At 37.6% G+C, this 20,767-nt stretch overlaps 1 protein-coding gene across 2 annotated transcripts in view; it reads right to left on the bottom strand.

Moving 5' to 3' along the window:
• Positions 1-1,724: 1,724 nt before the first annotated feature.
• LOC118277312 (orexin/Hypocretin receptor type 1-like) overlaps positions 1,725-20,767 on the bottom strand; it is a 144,798-nt gene continuing 125,755 nt past the window's right edge. For both annotated transcript variants that reach the window (XM_050696539.1, XM_050696540.1), the window contains 4 exons: positions 20,600-20,733; positions 19,917-20,073; positions 16,622-16,734; positions 1,725-3,034 (listed from right to left, as the gene is read on the bottom strand). In XM_050696539.1, the coding sequence (XP_050552496.1) occupies positions 2,697-3,034; positions 16,622-16,734; positions 19,917-20,073; positions 20,600-20,733 (742 nt within the window). In that variant the 3' untranslated portion in view covers positions 1,725-2,696. The remainder of the gene's footprint in view (positions 3,035-16,621; positions 16,735-19,916; positions 20,074-20,599; positions 20,734-20,767) is intronic.

Raw genomic sequence — 20,767 nt, 5'->3', positions numbered from 1 at the left:
CGAAAAGAGTAATACTTTGCCCGACCCGGGAAACGAACCGGAAACCTTTTGCCCGGTAGTCGCATATACGACCAGTCGACCAACGAGGCAGTCATCATGTAATTTATACAAAATTGAAACATTGAAACACCTTTTATACAATTAATTAAAAATGCAAGAGCGTTTTATTATTCACAAATTTAATATTCGAAAATAATTATAAGAGAGAGAGAATGAATAATAAATAATATGAATAATCAAATCTTTCTTTCGAATATTCTGAATAAATAAGTAGAGATTAAAAAATAACAACCGACAATGTTGAGGTTTTAATTTTAATTTTCTGCTTCATCTTATTTCTTTTTAATTTCAGTGTAGTTCGTGCAATAAAAACTTCGAGCGTTTAATTAATTTTCGGAAAATTAAACATCGCTCTCTTTTAATGTTATTGCCCATACATTTTCACAAGGCTTTTAATTTAAATTAGATTGATGGCACTGCGCTTGTTATTTCACAAGAGAATGAGGGGAGAGAAACGTCTTACATACACTTTCGTCAATTGACGAATGCTTGCATCTTGTGTAGAAACCAACAAAGCTGTGTCTATGGAGCGGCAACCTTACGTCAATTACTCCGGATACAAATCTGCCTATCGCTATTTGTAGGTTGCATGCATTTGTAGAGAGTTCAGGTACGCGTCCACAGGCCCGCATCGTACGCATCGCACGCATCGGATTTTAGTTTGTCTTGTATAGAAACTCATACAACTGCGTCCACTGATCCGCATCGTACGGACCGCATCATCGGCAATGCCTACATGCATCGTGACGATAACGTCATGCGAAATGCGTACGATGTGTGTGATGCGTACGATGCGAGCTTGTTGACCCTTACTTTAAGGGTGCTTTTCCACCAGAAATGTACTATGTAGCTATGCTACGAAGATTAGCTAAGCTGTGAAACTATGCGACCGTTTCTACTGATACTAAGCTATGTAGCTGTGCGAGGAAGATGCGCAGCTCGAAGTAAGGAAGTCATTTATAGCACACATCCATAGCCTAACTAACATACATCTATTTATCTGAACAAAGGAGACACTGACAAAATGTTTAATAGATTTCCAATTTAAATGACTTGGTATTATTTTGACTGGCCCGGGATCCCTCGTATGTAAATGTTATTTACTCCATTGTTCAAATAAATTCTATTACCTAAACCTAAATTGTTGAATATACAATATTGACAAAATGGACATTGTGTATTTTTGGGTGATATCAAAACATTATACATTGTTTAGAAAACAGTGGCTGGTTAAACCTAAATGTTGTTTTTGTGGTGAAATTCAGTGGGCCAAATAGAGTTATTCTAAATTAAACTTAATTTCTAACTCGATACGGTTTGAAATTGGCTTATGACAACAAATAGAAATAATAAACCTGTATGTGTTATTAAATGTATTGTGATGGACACATAAGCAGTTAAAAAGAATTGGTAATTTGAATATGATTAACTAAAAATCGCGGTTTAACATTAATAGAGAAAAGCTCTACTAGTTTTGAGTCAAAGAGGGACTCTTCAGACTGTGATGATGCTCAAACTGACTGCAAATTCTTAATAAGAGCATCCTACGGTCATAGTGATTAAATTATTTATTGCACTAGAGGAGTTACTGAAGCTATGGAGTCTAACTAAAGCTTAATCTTAACATATGAAAATGGATCTAGGTAAAGTTATACCTTTCTCTTGAAACTAACAGTCATAACAACCCATTTAAGTCTTCCAATAACAATGCAAGTGTTTCACATTAAGAGGAAACTCCACCTTAAAGATAAGAAAATACATCTTAGATTGCTCTGTGCTTCACTTTCGTAGCAAATGTTCTCATAAAAGGTATTCCAATATTGCGATAAGCAGACGTAGTGACGTCACAAGGTATGAATGGGGTCAATGAAGAACTTCAACGTGGAGGTAACTAAGAAATATAAGATGACGTCACTAGCAATGTAAGTAAAGGTTTAGATGGAGATTTGTGTGTACGTATTGGTATGTATGTCTCTGTGTGAGTTAAAGCAATAAGATTTTTAGTTGAAGGTAATGTTTGTAATGTTGCGGCCACATTAACGGGAAAAGCCATTAATCAAATTATCGCGATAATGGGTATTGATGTGAAACGTTAGTGTGGCCCCACAATAAGAAAGTTCATGTTTAAAAATTGAATATTGGCGAGCCCTTGAATTTTAGATTAAATATTGTGTTCCCTCTTATAAGGTAATATTAAACAGGTACTCAAGAATAATTTACTGATCTCCAGTGTACACTCGAAATTTTTTATCATACAATATTTTCATTGGCTGTTTACAATTATAATATTATATACACTACATCAATAACTACTTAGTCCATATAAAAAATACTTACATCTTACGAAGAAAGAATAAAACTTAATAAATATTAACCTTTCTCTTATTCTTAATCTGACAACTATTCAAACTCCTATTGAATTTGAATTTAAACCCGTTTTTAAGATCATCGTCGTACAAATCTTTGGATTCATCTACGTGTCTATAGTCGGCATTATCACTATGTCTTTCCTCGATTTTACCATCCTTAAAACAATCGTAATAAGGTTTACAATCGATACTGTTTGTGCTCCTAGCGATATAAGTTTCAATGCCATCCCTATTACGTATATCTGTTAGAAGATCTTTGCCTAGTTGTCAATCTCGGCACACATCTGTAGCTAGAGTGAATCTCGTCGCGGATTCGCTGATGGAGTCATCGCGGATTTTCGGCCGACGATTTCCATTCATTTGATCAATGAAAGAAGTATTGGTGTTCCTGATGTAGTCTCGATGGATGTTGTGGTTTGAGGGGGATAAGTGGGTGAGACGGTAGCTGACGTACGAATCGTTTCGACGTACGACAGTCCTGGTTGTGCCCGCTCTAGAGCTGCCAATCGGCGCGAACGACGTTCCATTCTGCTCTGGTGACGCCGTAGAATGGCAACAGCAGAAACATTTGAAGTACGATCTGTGGAATTCCCGCCGGAATTTACCTGGAACAATGGATAATTTGGAATTTATTGGAATATTTCTTTTTGGGGGTAGTGCTGGGTGCGATAATGGAAAGTGTCGTTATTGGTGTTAAGTGGTATTGAGGAAAAAGTTAATAAAATCATGTTTTCCCGTACAAGTGCTGTTGCTATTAAGTTGGAAAATTAAAATTGACTTATAAATCTAGTTTCATTTGCGTGGATTCTTAAATAACAAGATGTGGAAATCTCATTACCCAATCTCATTATTTCAAAGATAATAATAACAATGATATTTGCATAAGGCTGCGATGTTTGCAGTGAAATTGCAAACAGCATAATTGCATGGTCAGTGCAGTAGCTGAGCCAACACTTGTGGTTTCGTAAATTCATCCACTTATAATAGTGTGGGGGCAATAGTTAATAAGATTGTCTGTGTTTTACTGAATCTTGAAACGTAGAAGTGCTCTTTGCATCTTTATTAGGTACCTTGTTTGGTACAGTAAGTAAATTAATTTCTTTTAATATGTTATACGCCACGTTATCATTTATCGATACCCGTGCGTGCGGCGCGTCGCGTTACGCGCGCGCCTCAAGGAGCCATCAGACCACCACAGATGGGGCCCAGTAGGGCTGATACCTAATCCAGAGCTGTGGACTACCTAGCGGGTTTACTGGGGCTCCGGCTCGAAAAGCAGGAGTAGGAACAGGGTGGTATTTAATCTGGCACTCCGAGTTGACGTTTCGCTTCGCCCAAGGCGGGAGAAGTCATTGAATGATATACCACGCACAGAAAAAAAATGTTTTATCGATGATCAACATTAGTGACGGATTTTGATTCAACAGTGTTCTATTGGCATAGTTTTCCAGGCGAAAAAACTCATAATGAAAACAAGGAACCAACAAAAACCCCTACATAAATACAACACATATTCCTAGTTGCTTATTTAACTTTTTCCTACAAAACAACATCGTGTGTAAGTAATTCATAAAAGTTTCGAATCTTACCTTCACTTGGTACAACGGAAAAACAATGAATATTTGACAAGATGGCGATGCGACATGACGTTTTACTCAAGACTTTTATAGCTGTATCTTGTTTTTGGCTCTATTTTTAGAACGTCTGACGTAAAAATTTAATGGCTAATGCTAATACTGGCGCCATACTTGAGCGCGCTTGTTTCACGTAAGAGCTCTTTCATACTAGCGTTTGTCCAGCCTACGCGTTCAAAGTCCAAAACTCATTTAATCCGGAGCTGCGGTCTACCTAGCGGGTTTACCGGGGCTCCAGCTCGAAAAGCAGGAGTAGGAACGGGGTGGTTTTTAGTCAGTAACAGTCTGACACTCCCTCTCGCCCATTGGATCATTTTCCTCCGTCAAAAAAATGACTCATTTAATCAGAAAATAAAAAAAATTGTAGAAAAAGAAGAAAGCATTTGTTCCAATTAACATATTATTAAACGCCGTGGTGGTCACCGGCGACCGACGTTAGCGGAGGATTTGCCTTCAACAGTTTTCTATTGGCAGTCAAAGACTTAAACTATAAATAGTTAAGTACTTTTGAAACGTCAACAAATAAAGAAATAAATAATAGTCTGTCAATCTGTCCATCAATGAAGCTAGGTGCTCGTTCCAAAGTGTAGCTTTGTTACGAGTAGTTTGTAAGTAGTAGCCTTAGTTCGATAGACATCTGTGCCTCGTAGTTGTAGCCTCTCCATACGTTTATTGGACGCCTACGCTGGACAAACGCTAATGTGGAGGCGTTCTAAGTGTTCTCATTGTCCGTATTGTATACTGGGAACACTTATGTAAACTTCTATAATAACTATCGTGAGACATACTAAATTAAATAAATATCACGACGTCGCACAGCCTACGTAGTAGAGTAGGCTGTTGTAACTGCTCATGATGAAGAGTCCCTCTGTGACTCGAAACTAGTAGAGCTTCTCTGCATTAATGTTTCTCGTCACCCACCCCTAAAATTATACCTACTTTACAATACAAAACTTTTTTAATATGAAATTATATAGTTTTTTTTTACATTTAATACGTTTGGATGCTATCTCACCTGATGGTAAGTGATGATGCGGCTTACATAGTTTAATTTCAATTTATAACTATATTAACTTACGTGAATAAACCGTGATTATTTTAGTTAATTTGGTATGTCTCACGACAGCTATAATTTCTTTTTTTTTCTTGTTCAAAAAATAATGTTATTCGATTTCTTTGTAATCGGTGTAAGAGATACCATTGTTGTTAAAACATTAGTACTCATTTCATTCGATTATTTACATGTGTATTGGATAACATACTAATTAAATGTCTCACGACTCAAATAACATAGGTACCAAAATGAGATCTTACTGTAACAAATGCTTACTTCAACAATCTTAACTTACGCCTTCAAGCAATGAAAGGCGATATATTATGCCAAGTAAATACTCTAAGTGATTCCCTGTCCTTGACATTCTTATCAACAAACGAATAAAACAAAGAGAGATTTATTTTGACTACTCTCACATATCAAAACACAAACAAATAACAACTCTATCCAATTACAATTAAAGTACATTTCAGTATAAACATCATTATGTTAAAGAATCCTCATGAAATGAAAACAGTCCCAAAGAAAATTGAATTTTAAAACGCAAGAACTAAAGTCCCTTTTCAAAAGTCATAATCGCATCGCCATACATAAAGTGCTGTACTCAGGATCGAAAGGTTCTGTGTACTGACCTGAAAAGCCTGGAAAGCCTGAAAGCAAAATGTTACGTGACGTATTTTTCAAGAAATAGAAGCAAGAATTTAGAAGAATTTATGACATAGATTATGGAAACTGACCATGTTATATGAGGAGGATGAATTTGGATGAATATGTTAAAGTGAATGGTATGGATGTTACATGACCATATAAAACGACAAAGGATCTTATGTATGAGATACAATTTGTACATTTTTTGGTTGTATATTGTAATGTATGTAGACCTTTATGGACGTAAATCATCGCCAGCGCCCTTTAGCTAGGAAAATGAGTCATAAAACTTGTATTATGTAACGAATAAGAAATGTGATGTTACGTCTCTTTCTCTCAAAAAGAATAATCAGAGGCATATTTCAATAGTAACTGTACCTATTTACCATAATATGAGCGTAAACTAATATACTTTTTGGGCACGGCACTTATTCTTATAAATTATGAAAACAAACAAAGAAACAAATTAAAGACTTCCAACAAAATTGGACCAAAACTTTTCTTTGACTGCACGGTTGGCGCAGTAGATGGGTAACCGGCTGCCACGCAACGTGTAGCGGGTTCGATTCCCGCATGGAACAACTCTTTGTGTGATCCAAAAATTGTTGTTTCGGGTCTGGGTGTCATGTGTATGTGAACTTGTATGTTTGTAAACGCACCCACGACACAAGAGAAAATACTAGTATGGAGCAACGTCGAACGAAAGCAATAAGGGGTATCGGGTTCGATTCCTTGGTCGGACAAAGTATTACTGGGCTAAAATTTCTCAGACCCCTATTACATGAGACTTATAACACAAATGGTGCAAAGTCGGTGTACATTGTCACGTAATGCCGCTATAATATAGGTATATCTGCCTACCCCTTCAAGGATAAAAAAGCGTAAAGTTAGTATAAGCAATATCTACAACAGTAATGGAACAAAGGTATAGAACGTTTATACGCTAGACGGCTGAAGTTTAAATCGAAATTGGTCGCTGCGGTTATTATTTACTTTGAGAACTTCTAGATAGCGCGGTGCAGTTTCTACCAAATAGTTTTGTATTCAGATTCGATAGGAGATGCTTTGAAGTTTGGTATATTAATGTTTGATGGTATAATGTTGAATAAATCTGTGTTGTATTATAATAATAATAAATCAAGTGGTGATAACAGAAAAGAATGCATTATTATTGTTACCAGTCAGGGGATAAGCCCATAAAAAAGCAGACGTATCACCTAAGCAATCGGCACCGTCTATGGATACCCAAAACAACAGAGGCGTTACGAGTGCGTCGCCTGCTTTTTTGGGCATTCATTTTTTTTTTTTTTTTGGGATCCGGGAGATTGATGACTCATCCGGGAGATTGACACTCATTAACATGAGTGAGCAAAAAAACACAAAGCAAGTGTTATTTCACGTCGGATTTCTGGGAGGCCGTGGTATCACTCCGGTCGAGCTGGACCATTCGTGCCGAAGCATGGCTATCCCACACTTAAATTTACACTACAATATTATCATCATCATGCTCTGTGACAAATTATCTACTGCTGGCTTATGAGCCTCCTCCACAAAAGACAGAGTTGCTTTTCGATTTTGTTATCGCTTTTCTATTTGAAGATACATTTATGGGCAATGTTTTTGCTGGCTTCAAACAATAAAATTTAAAATGGTCAGGCTATGTTCTCCTGTATACAGTTAGTTGGCTTTAGCTGACTCTTACTACACCCATAGCTAGAGTGGTGACGACATTTCGTCACTACCTATACATTTATTCTACTCTGTTATCACCACATAGTCCCACACATTAAACTATTTCTAGCACACCCAAATTAATCTTAGCATAGGATATCCCTTATAAATCTACATAGCATAACATTGGAGGAACTTGGTATGCTTCAATAATCATTTATCTCCATATTTCAGTGGATTGCAAGTGGCTTGACTGAGTTATAGTGGAGGCGGTGGGGCATAAAATATTTGGAGACTGTCTTTGTGTATACTATATGGACAGTTAGCTAAGTTTGTTAGTGTACAGGTAAAAAAATGAAAGAATAATTCGGTATTGACACGGTGTTGGTGACTATTGGTTGGTCACTGAACTGACCAATGGTTACAACAGAGTTAAGAGTTAATCATTTCTTTTTAAAAAATCGTTGCCCCATACTATTATTTTCTCATGTGTCGTTGGTGCATTTACAAACATACAATTTCATTTACATATGACACTTAGACTCAGAACAACAATCTGTGGATCACACATAGAGTTGTCCCATGCGGGTAAAAAACGCGACACGTTATATGGCAGCCAGTTGCCCAGCCACCACGTTCAGTTAGCTAAAGATTTAGTTCTTTGAATCATGGAATTTGTCTAAAAACTGTGTACTTTAAAATGATACGATGCATTAGATGGATCTCTTATGGGAGATTTTTATCAGAAAGTGACCTCACTCTTGCTAATACGTTAGTTTCCAAGTAATCAAATTCAAACCTTAAAATAAAATACAATTTTTCGACCTACGAAACTACTCAACTGTGTTAGAAATTTAATTGTAGCATAATAAACTCCCCTTAAGTTTTTTAAACGCCACGCAATTATCATCTCAATAAACACCAAATCTGATGTCAATAAAACACATTTTTCTAAAATCCAAGCCCTATTGTCCAGCAATATTATAAGCAACTACTTCAACAACAAAACAAATTAATACAGGAAAATATATTACAAGCATTTGTTATTACACTACGTGTCCCGAATAGTACAGGGCTAGGTAATTGCTCACATTATTTATAACATCTATTATCCCAAAGGAATTTGTTGCCAAGTTGTTCAGATCGATTGAGAAATTGTAGCCGGTGTTCCGAAATTTGGTCTACATTTAGGCCTAAACCTAACTAGGATTCTATGCTTTTAATAATAATAACCTTTCACAATTCGAACATAGGTACCTACATTTAAAGTTACATTAAGTAAGTTTGGGTGAATTTGGACATTGACAACCTCTACTATCACTCAACAGTGCGAGTGACTTAGAATTCGTTAAAATAATGTGTGAAGATTAAAATATTAAATAAGGCTTGTTTGTTATTTTTATTTATTCAAAAAACAGAGGATCTACGGGCCTTTTGAGGGTTAGGAGTTTTATGTTTATTTTTGTATATATGTATGTAACTGGGGATTGGGAAAAACGCGAAGAGGGGTAATTGGGCCTCCAGTACCTCTCTCACACAACGAAACACAACGCAAGCGTTGTTTCACGTCGGTTTTCTGTGAGGCTGTGGTATCACTCCGGTCGATCCGGCCCATTTGTGCCGAAGGATGGCTCTCCCACACTTAAATATTCTGGCAATAGTTAGTCTATTCACTTGATAAGACTCGTCTCTTAGCCATTTTTACTATTTATTTATTTAATTTGTACTATTTTTCATTGTGGTGGAGAAAAATAAACGCTATTTGTATTTGTATTTGGCTCAAAACATCACAAACATAGAAAACTATTGACCTCAACAGAATGAAGGTTAAAAATAGACATAATGGGTTATAACATAACATAGGAACATGTCCGTGAAATAGGATCGGTTCATAATCATTATAACGACGAGCTATAAAGGGTTCATTAATCTAGATCATAAAAGTAGTGGGCGTTCGTTAGTCAATATTTGTTAGATATTGAGTCTTAGGGCATTGACGTATGGTTGGACGGCAGCATGTCAAGATATACTTACCTATTTGACAGGTTTTCGACTCTATAGCTTAGTTGATAAAGTGCATTATTTAATGACACTAGTTTTGATTTGGTTGATCCCTAATATCCAGGTTTTTGCTATTTGTAAACTATTCTAGAATTTCGTATGGTCGGACGGCTGTATGTCAAGATATACTTTTCCATTCGATAGGTTTTCGACTCTATAGCTTAGTTGATAAAGTGCATTATTCAATGACACTAGTTTTGATTTTGTAGATTCGTAATATCCAGGTTTTTGCTATTTGTAAACTATTCTAGAATTTCGTATGGTCGGACGGCTGTATGTCAAGCTATACTTTTCCATTCGATAGGTTTTCGACTCTATAGCTTAGTTGATAAAGTGCACTATTTTATGACACCAGTTTTGATTTTGTAGATCCCTAATATCCAGTTTTTGCTATTTGTAAACTATTCTAGAATTTATATCTAATTCTAGAATGTTGGAAGTTTCTCTCTTAGTATTTAGACTGTATTGTTAATAGTGAATTATTCGCAAGTTCCATTGTTTAAAATCAAACTCTTGGTTTAATATTTGAGACAAAATCTTGATTTCTAAACTCTAAATAATAATATGGCTATATTATAACTTTCGGAGCAGGGGGTGCTAAGAATCCCCGGCAGAGAAAGCGCTACCACCCCCGACGAACTTTGGCCCTGGCAACGCACAACATCCGCACACTGCGGACTGATGAGAAGATTGTCGAGCTGGAGGAAGAATTGAGCAAAATGCGGTGGGACATCTTGGGACTATCTGAAATCCGAAGAGAGGGTCAGGATACGATAATCCTAGATTCCGGCAACTTGCTCTTCTTCCGGGAAGGAGACCGTAAATCCCAGGGTGGTGTCGGATTTCTCGTCCGCAAGTCTCTCGTCAACAACGTGTGTGAGGTCGACAGTGTGTCGAACAGGGTAGCGTACCTTATACTCAGAATATCTAACCGGTATTCGCTGAAGGTCATACAGGTATATGCGCCGACCTCGACACATTGTGACGACGAAGTAGAGGCTCTGTATGAGGAAATTTCAAAAGCCATACACTCCTCCGAAACACACTTCACCGTTGTGATGGGGGATTTCAATGCAAAGGTGGGCACACGGAATAGCGATGAGTTGAGAATAGGGCCATTTGGATATGGGCAGCGAAACCATCGGGGCCAGCGGCTGGTCGACTTTATGGAGAGGGAGAGACTCTATTTGATGAACTCCTTCTTCCAGAAGCGACCGGCCAAGAAGTGGACATGGATAAGCCCTGATGGTTCTACCAAAAATGAGATCGACTTCATCATGGCGACCGAAAGACGTATATTCAGTGATGTCTCTGTGATAGCGAAGGTGAAAACCGGTAGCGATCACCGTATTGTCAGGGGCACACTGAACATCAATGTAAAACTAGAGCGGTCACGCCTGGTGAAGTCCACGCTCCGCCCTGGACGTGCCCAGATCCAAAACCCCGAGCAGTTCCAACTCCAACTGCAAAATCGCTTCCAGTGTCTAGCTGATTGTGGAAACGTGGACGAGATAAATAATGGGTTGGTGGAAACTGTCCGAGCAGTGGGGTCAGAGTTCTTCAAGACCCCCGCCGAAACAGGCCCCAAAAGCTCTCCGACGGAACCTTAAAACTTCTTAAGGATCGTAGCGAGATGAGGCTGCAGTCTTCAGACGATATGTCTGAATACGGCAAGCTCAATAGACGAATCTCGAAATACATGCGACGTGACCTGCGGGCCTATAACGCCGCAAGAGTCAGAGACTTAATTGAGCGAAACAAGGGCTCAAAAGTCTTCGCAAAGAATTCGTCTGTTGGGCAAAGCCAAATGACGAGGCTGAAGACCGAGGATGGCAGCGTCATCTCGTCGAAGTCCGAGATCCTCGGAGAGCTCGAGAGGTTTTACGGACAGTTATACACCTCAACACGGCAACCCATCGTCGGTACAGCTCGGGACCCAAGAGCTAAACTGACGCGGCACTACACTGAGGATATCCCAGACATCAGCCTGTACGAGATTAGGATGGCTCTCAAACAGCTTAAAAACAACAAGGCGCCGGGCGATGACGGAATCACGTCGGAACTTCTGCGAGCGGGTGGAAAACCGATACTTTTAGTCCTCCAGAAGCTATTCAATTCCGTCATACTCGAGGGAACCACGCCGGTAGCATGGCAACGGAGTGTGGTGGTTCTGTTCTTTAAAAAAGGCGACAACTGTCTGCTAAAGAACTACAGACCTATCTCACTTCTGAGCCATGTGTATAAGCTGTTTTCGAGGGTCATCACGAACCGTCTCGAACGCAGGCTTGATGACTTCCAGCCTCCCGAACAAGCCGGATTCCGAAAAGGTTTCAGTACCATAGACCACATTCATACGCTGCGGCAGATTATACAGAAGACCGAGGAGTATAACTTGCCACTATGCTTGGCGTTTGTGGACTATGAGAAAGCCTTCGATTCAATCGAAACCTGGGCGGTGCTGCAGTCTCTCCAGCGGTGCCACATCGACTATAGATACATCGAGGTTTTGAAGTGTTTGTATAACAACGCCACCATGCGCATCCGACTCCAGGAAGAGACTACGAGGCCAATCCAGTTGCGGAAGGGCGTGAGACAGGGAGACGTTATATCTCCGAAACTGTTCACGAACGCACTGGAGGACGTTTTTAAGCTCTTGGACTGGAGCGGACGCGGCATCAACATTAATGGCGAATACATCACTCATCTCCGTTTCGCCGATGACATAGTCGTAATGGCAGAGTCGCTGGAAGAGCTGAACACCATGCTCAGCGACCTCAATACCGTTTCCCAACAGGTGGGCCTTAAAATGAACATGGACAAGACGAAAATCATGTCAAATGTCCATGTTGCACCTATACCGGTTGTCGTTGGGAACGATATACTCGAAGTTGTAGACCACTACACATACCTGGGTCAGATCATCCAGCTAGGTAGGTCCAACTTCGAGAAAGAGGTCGCTCGAAGAATCCAACTCGGATGGGCAGCATTTGGGAAGTTGCATGAAGTCTTCTCGTCAAAAATCCCGCAGTGTCTGAAGACCAGGATGTACAACCAGTGTGTGTTGCCAGTGATGACGTACGGTACCGAGACATGGTCCCTAACTGCTGGCCTTTTAGAAAGGCTCAGAGTCGCCCAGCGCGCGATGGAGAGAGCTATGCTCGGAGTATCTTTGCGCGACAAAATCCGAAATATGGAAATTCGCCAAAGAACAAGAGTTACAGACATAGCTCTCAAAATATGCAGGCTGAAGTGGCAATGGGCAGGCCACGTCGCTCGGAGGACTGATGGCCGCTGGGCCAGGAAGGTGACTGAGTGGCGACCGCGGACCGGAAGACGCAGCGTGGGCAGACCTCCCACTAGGTGGACCGACGACATCGTCAGAGTGGCGGGGAGCCAGTGGATGCAGGTGGCGGCTTGTCGTTCTACGTGGAGGACCAAGGGGAGGCCTTTGTTCAGCAGTGGACGTCTCTCGGCTGATGATGATGATGATGATGATGATTACAACTTTCGTGAGACATAACAAAATTAATTGTTATGTTGTTTGGATTACTCGCGTAATTTTCGAACCTTTTGAAATCAATACCGTACTGTCAAAAAACTCTTCAGCTTTATATATTAGTATGGATATGGATTGTAATCTTCAAACCCAACACAACCTCCCATTAAAGCCGTGGCACATAATTTTAGAACACCTTATATTTGAGATAAATCTCTATTTAATCCTTTAGAGAAAATTTTGAATAAATTTTACATATCTATGGAAATGATCGAAAAACGATTTCATTTCAATACTCACAGTGAAATGTTTAACTTTTCGAGTTTCCCACGAGTCTTATACAAATTTAAATAAAGTTTATTTAACTTCTAACTGCGATAAGTATCCAGTCAAAACTTTAAGATAAAATTATTGAAATTACATTTCTAAATAAATAGAAAGAAAGATAGAGAAAGAAAACATTTATTAGAATAATTGCCATGGACACAAAAAAATAATATATGAAAAACAATTACAGTAGCTACAAATCATACATATTAAAATAGAATAAATACAATATCTTTAAATAAACAAGGCATATTTCAAGATTCCGTACTACTATTGAGACGAAGAACCGAAAATACCTTTGACCCGACGCGGGAACTGAACCAGAAAGCCCTTGCCCGGCAGTCACACCAGAGAATCCAACTTAAAGCTTAAAAATTCGTTTTGAATATTTTTCAATCAGGGCAGAAAAACCTACAAAACGTAAATTGCTCACTTACAAATGATCACATAATTCAATGTCCAAACTAAACAACTCAGACTGCCCAAGTACCTGTCATCACAGCAATATTTCCTGCCAATAGAATTTGTACTCAATTTATAAAACTTGAGAAGTTATTATCGAATGTGTCAATTCGTATCTCCCTTTAAGAAGGGCATTCGGTGTTCAGAAATATTGTTTGACATGAACATCATTGCGAAGGAAATTGACAATATTTCACTCAAAATATTTGTCCTTTTATTAGTCTTGAGCAATTTTCTTCAAGTTTATGAGTAATTCGTAGTGATTTATGGAATTTTCCAATGAATAATTGGTAGAATAGGGACTTTTCAAGAAATAAGTATCAGTAGGGTTTGTTTTTAAAAAGTTTTGTGAACTCAAACTAGTATGTTTATTTTGTGAAATAATTTTTTGGACATAGTTAAAGTCAAAATCATTTATTTCAAACCAGGAAGGCACTTTTGAACGTCAAAGCAAATATTAAAATATTACAAATATCAGTCTATCGTTCAGTCTTCTAGTGAAGCTATTTGCTTGTTCCAAAGTGTAACCTGGGACTCCTCTGGTGTTACAGGTGTCCATGTACGGTGCTGATCGCTTACCATCAGGAAACCCGTCTGCTCGTTTGCCCCCTATTTCATAAACAAAAGGTTCCTATGGAGAAGAAACGAGTAAGAAACTCCATAGGTTACTCTTTTTAAAACGGGTTCACAGTATAATACAAATCCATAGGGTTTGCTCCATAGGAATCTACACTTTGGAACGAGCAAATAGCTTCACTAGAAGACTGACCGACAGACAGACATTTAGTTTTTTTTTTAATATTGTAATATTTGCTTGACGTTCAAAAGTGCCTTCTTGGTCTATTTGAAATAAATGATTTTTGACTTTGACTTTGGTCAAGAAAGCATTATAGTAGAACAATAGTGTACTCAACTCTTCAATATGTATAAAATTGGGGACAGAATTTCAATAAATTCATATTTAGTTCAAGGATATTTACAAAGTTGGAGATATAAAATAATATCTCTTTGCAAATGAGGTCACAGCTCTTTGGAATGCAGTTTATAAGATTGCATTCTAGATGTACGATGACGATTGGTTTGCTTACATTATCTTGAGAGTAAAGTTGGTTTTGGTTGAAAAACAAGTAGGTAAAATCATATTTTTTTTATATAAGTCGGTAAGCAAGCATACAGATCTCCTGATTCTAAACAAACACTGCTGCACATGGACACCCGAAACACTAGAAACGTTACTTCTAATTATTTTGAAGATAGGTATATCGCTTCGAAATATCGTGTGACGTACTTTTAGGTATGTTTTATACGTAGAAATGACGTATTTGCTCCCACTCCTAAACTTTTATTCGTTTTTATCTAAATATTGTTATCTTATATGACAAAATAAACAATATACGTGTCTACATTTTTTTCATTACCCAACTAACCACGACACAGGAGACTAAAGAGAAATAAATTTTTAATTTTCATACTATATCTTCATCCCTATTACAAAAAAGTAGCTCGTTATCCAAGAGACTTGCATTAATTCTTCTTTTCCTGTATTTTCATGTCCAATTACGAGAATAATTGACAGGATTACATAAAGCGATCGTTTATTTACGCAGATCGCGAATGTAAATCCCAGCGCGTTGCTCTGACGGATTTATTGACTGACGTTCAAGGGATTATTTTATTTTTAGCTATGTTTTCGGAAGTAAATAATGGTTGCTTTTGTTTGTAGGTTACCTATCGTAGTATTGTTTAAGACAAAATAGGCAAGAAAAGTAAGTTTTATATAATATATTATTGTAATTTAAAAACATTTTTTTTTATTTTTGTATTTTAAAAAAAGACGTTGTATCACACTAGGATTTTCTTTTGTGGGTGCGTTTACAAACATACAGTTAAAGATACACGTGACACCCAGACCCGAAACAACAGTTTATGGATCACACAAAGTATTACTCCGTGCGAGAATCGAACCCGCTACACGTTGCACGGCAGCCAGTTGCACAGCCACCGTGCCAACGCGCTGTAGGTAATCAGTAAATATGAGAAAAAAAACCTGTTGCCGAGATTGTATTACTACAATGCCTAATTAATGAATAAGCTAGGCAATAAATTAAACGCCTAATTAAGCTTGTTGGCTACGACATAAATATTACAGGAGAAAATAATTAATAGGTAACTACTAACTAGGAAAAAAGTTCTGTTTTGCGAAAGCGAAACAACGTCACATTGTAATCGTATCGTTCGTTCGTATCCTCACGCCTTTTATCCTCGAAGGGGTAGGCAGAAGTGTACATTATGGCAAGTAACTGTACTCACTGTACAATGTACACCCACTTTTCTCATAATTTATGTTGTAAGTCCCATGTAATAAGCGGTGAGCCTATCTAAATCTAGCAATTATAATTATATATCTAAAAAAACTTCTGTACCCTTAGTACGAGTTTGCTTTACACTAAACGAAAACGAAACGAGAGCGCGTTCGGCGCTCTAATTGGCCGGTACGAATGAACCAACCAAACAAAGCGCCGAACGGGCTCTAGTTTCGTTTTCGTTCAACGTAAAAGCAAACTCGTACTAAGGGTTCTGAATAACCTTTCTGAGAAAAGACGTAACATCACAAAAGACGTAACATAAATAAATAAATACATAAATAAATTATTTTATAAATAAATAAATAATATTAAAAATAAATAAATAATTTTAAAAATAAATAAATAATTTTAAAAATAAATTATTAATTTTAAAAATAAATAAATAATATTAAAAATAAATAAATAATTTTAAAAATAAATAAATAATTTTAAAAATAAATTATTAATTTTATAAATAAATAAACGATACATACCGCTCATGAAGTTGTATATCAGCGGGTTGACGGCTGAGTTGGCGTAGCACATGACGTGACTGATCAGCGCTATGCAGGTCATCACATCTGTCTGCTGCACATCGTATGCCACCCTGAGGAAACAGGAGAGTAAGTAAGTGTGTTAGAGCCATGCTTCGGCACGAATGGGCCGGCTCGACCGGAGTGATAACAGAAAAACGCTTGCGTTGTGTTTCGTTGTATGAGTGAGGTTACTGGAGGTCCAATTCCCCCCTTCCCAATCTTCCCCATCCCCATTCCCAAACAACAACCCTTAAATTCCTAACTCCCAAAAAGCCGGTAACGCACTTGTAAAGCCTCTGGTGTTTCAAATGTCCATGGGCGGCGGCGATTGCTTACCATCAGGTAATACGTCTGCTCGATTACCGGCATGTCTCATAAAAAAAAGAGTGAGAAAAAAGAAGTAATCATCTAGAACACAACTGCTTAGTAAGAATCATCACCATCATCAGGCGAGAGACGTCCACGGCTGAATAAAGGTAAGTAAGTATCAACTGTGTTCAATTCTGAAAATTAGGTAAACGGACAATCTTCGGCAAATTCGTACTAAGTGTACAGATCAATCTGTACCCTTAGTACGAGTTTACTTTACATTAAACGAAAACAAAACGAGAACGCGTTCGGCGCTCTGATTGGTTAGTTCATTCGTGCCGGCCAATTAGAGCGCCGAACGCGCCCTCGTTTCGTTTTCGTTCAACGTAAAGCAAACTCGTACTAAGGGTTCTGGTGGTCATTTGAGTTGAGTAATATAGGGATGATGACGGGGTATGGAAATTAAAAATCTATTTAGTCCCTCAGTTAGGTAATGAAAAAATATTAGACACCTATTTTTTTTATTTTGTCATATAAGATAACGGCATTTAGATAAGACTAATCATAGTTTAGGAGTGGCAGCAAATACGTCATCTCTACGTATAAAACACACCTAGAAGTGTCGTTACGCGATATTTTAAATCAATATATCTTCAAAAGTATTTGTTACAAAAAGAAAACTAAAAATACGTGTTCTAATGTTCTAAAATAATCTACGCGACGGAGTTATTCCCATTTTTTAGCGAAACACAACAATTTTCCTTCTATTACAAATTATTATCTGACACATTAATTTAATTTTCTCGAAAACGTCACTCAGAAGGAAAAATATGCCATCTTATTATATTTTTGTTTATTCAACAATTATCTCCTACCATTCTGCTGTTTGCTCTTTAGGGAAAGAAAACCTTAAAATTATAAACGTGATGTTAATTAATTACAATTCTCTCACAACAGGAAGAGAACGCAAGCTGACTAATTAAAATTGTGGAAAAAAAACAACGACAGCCGGAAAAATAAATAAATAAAGTACTCTAAAGTAACGAGTCTTATATGAAAATATGGAAATATTTTGTTTACTTTTTATGATAGATATATAAGTCGGTAAACGAATATATCGAATAAGTCAGGAAACACCAGAATGATTTGGGTGGGCGTATGGGCGGCGGCGTAACACACACTTGTAACATCTCTGTGTGTTAAAAGTGTATTGTTGGCCTTTTGGGGGTTACAAATTTCAGGATTGTCGGGGAATCGGGGATTGGAGAGATTGGGGAGAGGATAGTTGGGGCTCCGGTAACCTCACTCACACAAGGAAACACTAGTGTGTATGTGAAGCTGCTAGCAGAAGGTAGTGGTACGAGTTTTTAAAGCGGACTTAATGTCATAATTATGGCATTCTTAATACATTTTTTATTTACATATAAAATTAAATATGATTTTATCTACAGCTAATGAAATACTAAAGTTTCCTCGTAATAACTAAACCTAAAAGTTACTCATCATAAAACAAAAATATTATTACGTAAGTAAGAACTTCAAAGTTTTTGTAATTAACCCAATAAACTAAGATTTTGGTTTATCAGATGTAATGCTAAACAGTTTTTGAAACCTACGTAGTTGTGTGAAAAGTTAGTGTTTTATTTTAATTAGAAATTAAACTTATAAAACTTGGTAGACGCAATATTATTAAAACCAGTTCTAGAAGAAATCTTGTGAATAAATTAATTATATTTTAGGTTTTATAGATAAGTTACCAACTACTAGAATCCAAAAGTTAATTGTCTCGTAGCCACTGTGGTTGCGGCGGTTGCAAAGCAAGGAATGCGGAGTTAAGTTCTCGGGTTGGGCAAAGGACGAATATTGAAAGCCAGGACCAAAACTCTGCAGTCAACAACACTCTACCAACGAGGCAGTCATATTTTACCATTAAAAGACTAGTCTCATCTTTTATATATGTATATATTTTTTTATAATAACTATGATGAGACACTAATTAACTAAACTGCCTACTCTACTACAGAAGAGTTCCACTGCGACTCAAAACTAGTACAACTCTTTCTCCATTAATAATACGTGAGTAAACTATATAATTATATTTTTTAGTAAATCTACTCTCATCTCTTTCTTCCACCATTAATAAGAAAGAGACACAAGATCACCCAAAGCACGTCTACCCAATCCATCTAAACTTAGAAATGTTCTAGAAAATTTTCCAAAGATTATCCATCGACTTAGATCAATAAGTGGGTGGGAACAAGGAAAGGGTTTTAACGATACAATTAATATTCTAGTCAGGTACTTAAGAAACGAAGAGAAATTAAATGTTACTCATTTATTGAAGGCATTGTTAGGACCCCTTTTTGAAATAGACCCTATAAAATGTATTTAAAGTTCGAGTTATCTCGATGATTGCTTCAGGGTGCGATTCTCAAATCAGAATAATTAACCAAAAAACCAGCACGTTGTTTGAAATCATAAAGCAAGTACAAAAATGAGATTTCATAATGTGGTTAAGCACTGTGTCAAAATAAAATGGGCTCTGCCTAATGATATTATAAATAAAAAGGAGTAGATAAGTTATAAGCAATCAGAACGTGGCACATAAAAATTTCGACAATTGACATCATATTTGTAGACTGCATGTTAGAAAATAGAAAAGGGGTGTGGATTGTAACTTCCCGTGCTCCCCGTAAAGAGCCACTATTATGTTAAAGGAAAATCTAGTTATGACAATATCTCCTCCTTGTATTTGCTTCATGTTCGAAATTCAGATTTTCCAAAGTCAAAGATAAACTATTGCTCTCTGTCATATGTGCAGTTCATCAACGTGCTTTTTCATTACTTGAGTAGGTGACATACTTATTATATTTTACACTGACTTCAATACATAGTTCAAACCAGACTAAATATTTACTATGAGAGTTCGTATTCTCTTTCTTACCTCAGCACAGAGAGTAGATGTACAGGAAAGTAGCAGACTGCAAACATGACCACCACAGCGACCAGCATCTTGGCAGCTTTCCTCCTGGAGCGAAGCTGGCCTTCCGTGGATGCGTTGGTGTGGATTGACGGCGTGGTGCGCCTGTTTGCTGCTAACCCTAGGAAGATAGGTGTTCATCATTGTCATATTATTAGCAACAAGATGTGAACTTGACTGTTGAACATAGATCACTTTAAAATTCGCTTACAAATAAAATACACGTCACTTAAAGTGAACTTTATCATCGTCACTAGAAAAGTGGATGGGAAAAGGCCTCGTGGTGGTAGTTCGATACGTTGGACGGATCAAATCCGCACTACGGTTTCCACTATCCACAACAATCTCTACACCGCTAGGGACAGAATTTGGTGGAAAAAGATTATCTGTGAGAAGCTTATGCAGAAGGTTGGTCACAATCCTCAGCACTTAAGAGATCGAAGCAAGGAAAAGGAAAATGACGTTCAGATCGGCCGATTGGGTTACTTGAAGAAAACTGCATACACATCACAGCGAGACCCGGAACAATTTGTATATCATACAAATAATAGTTCAATATAGGCTTTCTTTTTAAAAGAAATCTTTTTCAACGTAACTTAGTCTTTAAGTAATTATAAATAGAGTTCATAATAGCGAATGATCCTTACAATTCTTGCAGTTGTTATGTCCTTGGGGCGTAGAGCAGAGTGTGTGTGACTCCGTGTGTCCAGGTATGTTGTCTGATCTCCACAGCACCCTCACGATCTGACAGTATGCTATCATCATCAGGAACAGTGGAAATCTGGGGACAAGAGAACAGTATCTTGTTTATTGGA

The sequence above is a fragment of the Spodoptera frugiperda genome, chromosome 10 (genome assembly GCF_023101765.2).
Source record: "Spodoptera frugiperda isolate SF20-4 chromosome 10, AGI-APGP_CSIRO_Sfru_2.0, whole genome shotgun sequence".
Lineage (NCBI taxonomy): Eukaryota > Metazoa > Arthropoda > Insecta > Lepidoptera > Noctuidae > Spodoptera > Spodoptera frugiperda.
Note: the sequence above shows the minus strand (reverse complement) of the source record. Positions and strands in the feature narration are given on the sequence as shown.